This window comes from Trifolium pratense, linkage group LG4, assembly GCF_020283565.1.
Source record: "Trifolium pratense cultivar HEN17-A07 linkage group LG4, ARS_RC_1.1, whole genome shotgun sequence".
NCBI lineage: Eukaryota > Viridiplantae > Streptophyta > Magnoliopsida > Fabales > Fabaceae > Trifolium > Trifolium pratense.
The window spans coordinates 59,672,220-59,680,567 of NC_060062.1; the positions used below are offsets into that span (position 1 = coordinate 59,672,220).

Genomic DNA, 8,348 nt, shown 5'->3' on the forward strand with positions numbered 1-8,348 from the left:
ACACAATTTAAATTTTTTGTAGCATTAGAGGAGCATGATATAACAGTATAGCTATTCTGGAACAATTCATTCATTAGTAAATGTGGGTGATTAAGAACATTAACATATATAGTATGCATTAATGGAGTAAAAGGATGGAAAGGTTTAAGAATCCATCCTATCCTATCCTATGTAGTGTGTGTACTTTTGATTTGGTATTATTGTACGTACTCAACTCAAGACTTGCTCATAATTAACGTACAACTTGACATGATCACATGTTTCATCAAAAAAGAGATATATGTATTTGTACATCACATGTATATATCTTATTTTACGCATAAGCAAGTTGGTTTCATAATCAATTAATAAGTGGAAGTGAACACAGCGAAAATATCGGATCAATAATGCTTTCCTGATCTTAATAATTAAATGGGAATCAACCTGACTCTATCTATGGATATATATGTAGTAATGTATATGTGTGTATTACATTACATATCTTTTGTTAAGCTAAACTTTCCATGGTTGATCCAGCTAGCTTTTCATGGATAACTCTTGTATGATGATCACTATATATCACGACCATAAGCTTATGTAATAATTAACAATTTAGAGATCGATATATTATATGAAATTAGAACACACTTACTTGAATCGACAATCATGTTTACCGGAATAGCCGATATCGGAATCACCGATATATTAGACAAGGTCTTCCTTTGCCTATCACTTGCTCCGGTCTTTGAGGTCTTTGATGGGTAAAACCACAAATGAGCTCACTGTACATGTACGTGACGGCAAAGGGGACATAGCCAATCTTATATAAGATCACAACCCTAGTACCACCCATCATGGACTCTAGAGTTGGGCCTACACTTTGTTTCTACACAAATCAGAATTAGTGTTCAAGTTCATTATTACTGATCACAATTATCGGGCTTAAGCATCATCAAATGGATCACAACAACATCAACCTGTTTTTATTAAAATCAAAACTCACAATTGATTACAGCCCACATAATATTGGAAAATATTCTAACATTCTCCCACTTGGGCAAAATCAATTGTATATTTTTAATTTGAGAAAACATTTTGAAAACGACTCTCGGGTTGATAACATATTTTAATGTGGCCACAATGATCCCAAGATGCAACATCTAATTAAGACTCCATCCAACAAAAGTTAAATGATATCGAATCATGGCGGCAATTATATCGTTATTGATACAATACCTTCCATAGTTACAAATACCACCAAACTCCGTCGATTAGTCATTCGTGTAGAGTGTAGCGAGAAAATGATATGTTTGTGATCTCAACCATACTATCATTTTCTTCGTCAGTCCTCAATTTCTCTCAAATGCATTAAAGCCAGAGAAATTCAATGGTCCATAAGATACCACAAGTCCAAGCTCCCAAATGATGTTGACTACTGCAGTATAATGATCTAATCAACATCGAGCTCCAATATTTTAGACATAATTTCTCTCAAATGCATCAAAGCCAGAGAAATTACATGGTTCTTAAGATACCATAATGTCTCAGCTCCAAAATAGTGTTGATCACCGGCTAAGTGATCCTGACAACACTGAGCTTATTTATTTATGTTTTCACATAATGCCTCAGCTCCAAAATAGTGTTGATCACCGGCATAGTGATCCCAACAACACTGAGCTATAATATTTATTTATATAATGTCTCAGCTCCAAAATAGTGTTGATCACCGGCATAGTGATCCCAACAACACTGAGCTAAAATATTTTTATATTTCAAATAATTTCAAATTTATAAAAGGAGTTAATATAAAATTCAAACTTCCACTAATCAAGCATATCAAAAGAATATAAGTTATCTCCCACTAATCAAGTGGTATATTAAAACTCCCACTTATCCAAACGTTCCTTCACAATTTTTAAAGAAAACTCCAATACTTGCTTCCATTTCTTATAATTTTTAAGATGTTCAACATTTCAATGAAAACATAATTATGAGAGGAGAAATCCATTTTGTAGTATTATCATAAGAGGCCAATATAATAGTACAATCACCTTTGGGCAGAATGTACAAATTAAGGTCAAATCCTCACTCAAAACCTCAGATAAGTTAATCAATGAGTATACATTGAACTTTGAAATTTGTCACCTTTAGGCAGGCAAATTCCTCCGATCAATACATCCTCCAATAACTTCATCTCAAATTAATTTTTAACTACAACATATAATTATCACCTTTAGGCAGAAAATCACATGTCACAATTAAAAACATTCCTCAAACTACAAAGAAAATTCCATCAATTGATATAAGCGGTCCCACTTTGATGGTAACGGCCTATACCAACGCACGAAATCTCTTGCATAGGAATCAATAATTAAAAGTTTTCACATATAATTATATGTCTTTAGTTGGGGAGAGAGAAATCATTATTATGAAACAGTCAACTCATGAGAGATCATTACTGTGAAACAGTCAACTCAATATAATAAATAAATGATTTATGCAGCGGAATAATATGAGACTTAATTTGAAATATTATTGAGGATATAAAGCAAATAGTCCCGAACTTTTATAAATAACATAGGACTCCTCAATATAAGTCTCTATAAACATTTATAAATAGTTGACATGTAGAACTCTCTCACTTGATAGAGAATTATAGTTGAATTACCAATCTAAAAGTGTTAAAATATTTAAATTAATATTCAACTATTTTCTCTATCACACAATGGACATGTCAAACAATGTCACACTAAATTTATATTTTTCCAGAATAGAACTCTCAAAATATTAAACTTGGAATACTCCCGCTCAATAGAGTAAAATTTTAAAAATTAGAGTATATAACATGAAATCAATTAATCATTATATAGAGAGTTTTTTAATTTAGAATATTCTGGAAAAACAACAAAACTTTAGTATATAATTGCACATTTATTATTTCAAAAGGAGTAAATAATATTGAAAATAAATTTCTCCTTTTTCTCCTTATATGCAATTATATATAATAAGTCACAATTATATATAATAAGTCACAAGAGGATAAATAAGCATTACTAACCTCCACAATGTGACTTTCATTCTAGCAAAATAGAGTCATGAACATCAATGACGGGTCATATTTACTTTTTCATCAAGATAACAGAGATCCGGTTAAAAAAAAAAACAAATTGACCCATGACGATTCCAGTTCAAAGTCGCAGTATGACCTTCGTAACGCTATAATTTCCTGTGATTATGCTTGCAATGCAACAAGAAAAATCTCCATACCAATTTAAAGCATTATCAACTCAGTTAGAATAAACGCCAAGTGGAAATACACAAATAGATGTCATCAAAATGAATTAGCACGACTCTTGAAGAGATCAAATTGCATAATTGAGTTGGTTTTATTCTTCGATTGAAATACATGAACTAACGCACAATTTCAATCATCGTGCTTAAAATAAATAAGTAAATAAGTAAATTAGGAGATAAAATTTCCAAGCAATCTACTCGGTGATACGCTCAATAAACTTCGGAGCACATATAAAAACAATTAATAATCATGCCCAAAATAAATCGCAACAAATATTTAACAAGGAATTGTCTTGCCTCGATATTGGTAACACCCGAAAATCAAGCTTTTCAGATTCAACGCATAACCGTAATACCAAGAGGAAATTTAACAACAGTACACCACTAATCTCAGCGTAAGAAACAAAACCAGTTTGCTTCATATAATCCATTAACACTGATCAAGTGGTAAGACAAATTCCAAAAGAATTCTTAATATGAATTGAATCCTCAAATACTTCCAGGTATAAAAACAAATTCCAAAAATTATACCAGGATAACCATAATATATAATATTAATTATTTGGCTGAAAATACAAAAATTTGGACATCAAAAGTTACACGCACTAGACCACATGAGTGGGCATCATAAATACTAAAACTACTTCTCCTTCACCCATTGGACTAAAATCAAACAATGTCACTGAGGACTGTCTTATTATAGAACATCTTCAAATTTGCTTAACCAAATTAAAACCGGTCAAAATTTGCAGTAGTATAACAATAGGCACATGAAAAAACTTAATAGTCATTTATAATGAAATCTTGAACCATAATCGACAAACATGCTTTGCAAAATTTGTGACAGCCAATATGAATGATTTGTGTTGGTTCTATTGTATTCAGTATATAGTTATTTTCGTAACACTGAATAAAGAAAAATTGATGTGCTTATTTCATGTTCCAGTTCATCACTTTGTATCTCTAAATTATTAAGCAAAATTTGTATTGGAACATAGATTATATTATTATAGCACATGAAACAAAGGAGCAATTTAATTAATCTTTCAAAACAAACTTTCAAGTACTTTTTCCATAAGCACCAATTGGTCAATAGAACAAAAGAAAACCAATCAAAATCTTAAATATGAAACCAAACTGCAGTTGCCATTGATATATGAATATTAATCAAAGAAAGCAATATATTTCCTTTTTACATGTCAGATTAATTGCATAAAGGCCACTAACAAACGCATATGTTATCAGCCAATTTTCAAGACAGGCGATACATATGCCTAATTGGTTTCACGACAAGTCAAAGTTAAAGTCTTGTGACCCAAATGGTGACATATACAACTTCTTCCCCTTTAAATAATTTCCCGAAGACCAATAAAAATTAAAAATTGAGTGGAAGCAAAGCACAGTAATAACATATATTATCACCACACGGCAAAACCAATCATCGATTTTACGAATGGAACAACCGAAAAGAAAAAAATAAACAATTATGAACCCTAAATCAAATTATGGTTTTAACAAATTCAACAAAATTAGGGTTGTAACTCGGAAAAGTGTTAGGTCAACCCCAAATTAAATAAACAGTGATTGACCAAAAAGCAAATATAGCCGAACAAAAATTCTCTCATTGATCAAACATGGCTATGATAAAAAATAGGGTTCTAATCATATAATATTAGGCTCTGATACCACATGTAATAATTAACAATTTAGAGATCGATATATTATATGAAATTAGAACACACTTACTTGAATCGACAATCATGTTTACCGGAATAGCCGATATCGGAATCACCGATATATTAGACAAGGTCTTCCTTTGCCTATCACTTGCTCCGGTCTTTGAGGTCTTTGATGGGTAAAACCACAAATGAGCTCACTGTACATGTACGTGACGGCAAAGGGGACCTAGCCAATCTTATATAAGATCACAACCCTAGTATCACCCATCATGGACTCTAGAGTTGGGCCTACACTTTGTTTCTACACAAATCAGAATTAGTGTTCAAGCTCATTATTATTGATCACAATTATCGGGCTTAAGCATCATCAAATGGATCACAACAACATCAACCTGTTTTTATTAAAATCAAAACTCACAATTGATTGCAGCCCACATAATATTGGAAAATATTCTAACAGCTTAATCATTTTACACACATCAAATACACATCAAATAATGTGTTGTCACGTCATTTATAATAATGTTAAAGAGTCACACATCGCTTGTGAGATAGTCTAAATATGTGTTTATAAGTGAGGGCAATCATCACCTTACAAGCTGGTTTTGTAGGTTGAGTTAAGTCCAATACTCAATTCTAAGATGGTAGCCCTACCCACGATCATTTGGGTCACCTGTTATCAGGTTTCCGCTATCGGGTCACCCAATGCTCAATTCTAAGAAATAAATATGACAAGAGTAGTGTAATTTTAACACATTATTAATTATATGTATGCCTAAAATAATTTCACATGACATTGCATATACAAATTAATGCCATATTATATCCGCCCAACAATTTCATTCAAAGAGACCTTGATTGTCACTTCTTTTTAATCAATTAATTAACATATTGCCTTTCACAAATCAAATGAAAAACTAGAAAAAAGCAAGACTTAATTGTATCAAAGACATTCATCTACAAACTTGAGCATGATGAGTGGGGGTAACATCACAACTAACCATGTCCTTCTCTCCATTGAATCCAAAGTCATGCAAGTTTAAGGCTTCTTTTTTATCTTCCACCACCTTCAATATTTTCTCAAATATTGATACTTGACATGGAATTTTGAGCACACCCTCTTGTTGGAAACCAAACTCCTCTTCAGCTTCTTGAAGCAACACCTCAAATGCTTGGTGTTTTAAGTAATCCATCGGAATAATGAATCTCTTCAGCTCTTTCCCTACACAAACAGCTAGGAACCCTTTTGGAACGGCGTCCACATTCGAAATAGACACATCAGTGAATGACAATGTTCGTTTCAAAAACTTGATACCTTTATTACTAGTGTTGCTACTACCGCTACTACTACTACTACTCCTCGAGTTATTGTTGTTGTTGGAAGCATTTGTAGCAACCTTTTTCCACTTCTTGAGGATTTGTTGAAGCCTAACAATATCTGTTATCTTGTTAGACTTCTTTGGATCCATATTTGATAAATGGTTATTGTTTCTTAATTGCCTTGAGAGGACTTGAGATATATGGTGTTGAGTACTATGAATCTCATGTGATTGTGATGCACAACTTGCTCATTGCTACAATTTTATTTTATTTTATTCCTACATGCATTTTATATTTACGTTTCAATTATGTATCATGTGGGTCATAGATTAGTAGGATTTAATTCACATGTACAGTACAGGTATACGGATTTTTTATTGTTATCAAATTTATATCATAATTTGTTTGAGTCCCAAATTATAATATAACTATCAGGTAAATTAGATTTGTCTAACTAGTATTATTTTTCGGGACTCTCTTTAAATATTTCATTAAAAAAAATTATTTAAGAAATTAAAAGTCACATATAAAATATGTAATTTGTGATATCAAAATTCAACTCATATTAGTAAGAGGCATATAATCGTATTCATGAATTAAAGCATACGTACGTCCTCAAAGGACTAATCAAGTTACATATGGGATGAAACATTATACGTATGTTGGAGATTCAGATTTCTCCCTCCATCCCAAGTAACAAATTATATTCAGTGACATTTTCCTATCAAAAATTTAATGTATATATGGCATTTTCCTATTAAAAAAATTAATGTATATATACTACCTCTTGATCATTATGGACCCATTTGGATTTGAATTATTTTTAAGTTTATGAAAATAAATAAAATTTTATGTTAACTTACAAGTTTTCACTGACAAAAATTGTATCTTTATAAACTATTTTTCCCATAAACTACCTGAAAAAATTATAATAATACATAAAAACTTATTTATTTGCATACGTTGTTTCGCGTAACCTTAAAAATAAGTCAATTCAAACGGGCTCTAAGCGTGTTTTAAAAAATTAAGTACTCTATTTCTTATTAAAAAATTGAGAGGGTATTTTTGAGATAACATATTATTAATACTAGATAAGTTGTTAAGATTGGCTTATATTTCATTCTAAAATTTATGATTTTTTTTTTTTTAACTACAAAAATATTTATATATTGATAGTGGAAACAAGTACAACTCACGAGAGCTTAAATAATATGATGCGGGCTAGGTCTCTGCCAATTTAATTAAAGTTATAATCAATTGTTAGTCTACTGTGATTGACGCTGAATTTAGTAGACAAGATCGATCAAGGTTGGATTCCCCGCAACTGCAGTCGAGAGGGGCTGAAACCATATTAGGCAGTCCAATAGACCGAATACTAGTGTTGAAAACAAAACAAAAAAAGTCATGAATTCGACTTATGATTTGGGCATCCAACGACATTATAATTCTTAGAGACGGTTTATCACTCATGTGGATCTCACATGAATTCGAGAGGTTAGCCTCCGCATTTACATGCAGAGGATATCAAGCTTATATCCAAATAAGCAAATACAAAGTAGTAATAAATTCAAACAAATGTGCAAAATACAAGTGGTACACTAACAAAACTAGGAAAGAAATAAAAAAAACCAACAAGAGAACTCATATCTATTCATGCAATCTGAAAGTTTTTTTTTTTAATGACAAAGATATATTAAGATAAAAAAGAAGCAATCAGTACAATAGGGGAAAACCTAAAAATAACAAAAGTGAGTATTGGAAGTACTCAAAAAACACATACAAATGCATACTACCACAAACACCAAAATTTGGCTACGACCACAAGTGCTAAACGACCAAACACGCCTGACTATTAAGCCTACACCTAACGGATGTAATCCAAATTCCAAAGGACTATGAAGGTCCAATTTTTTTCCCTAATAACCATTGTCAAAAGATGTGTTTAATTAGGGGTGGGATGTATAGCTCAACTGATTAAACTAGTTGAAGTAAGAGTTAAGGAGCAGGAGGTCCAGAGTTCAAATCTTTTCAAAGGAGAAAAAACTAACATAACAAGTTAATACTAACAATTAACAC

The 8,348-nt window shown here is 31.5% G+C and overlaps 1 protein-coding gene across 1 annotated transcript; it reads right to left on the minus strand.

Moving 5' to 3' along the window:
• Positions 1-5,645: 5,645 nt before the first annotated feature.
• On the minus strand, positions 5,646-6,478 carry LOC123924037 (auxin-responsive protein SAUR72-like). The gene has a single exon (XM_045976801.1). It carries the CDS (start codon positions 6,419-6,421, stop codon positions 5,906-5,908), a length of 516 nt encoding a protein of 171 aa, XP_045832757.1. The 5' UTR covers positions 6,422-6,478; the 3' UTR covers positions 5,646-5,905.
• Between the last annotated feature and the right edge of the window lie 1,870 nt (positions 6,479-8,348).

Bases quoted from the DNA above. Each gene is read 5' to 3' on its own strand.
- LOC123924037 (XM_045976801.1), bottom strand. From the start codon at position 6,421: ATGGATCCAAAGAAGTCTAACAAGATAACAGATATTGTTAGGCTTCAA.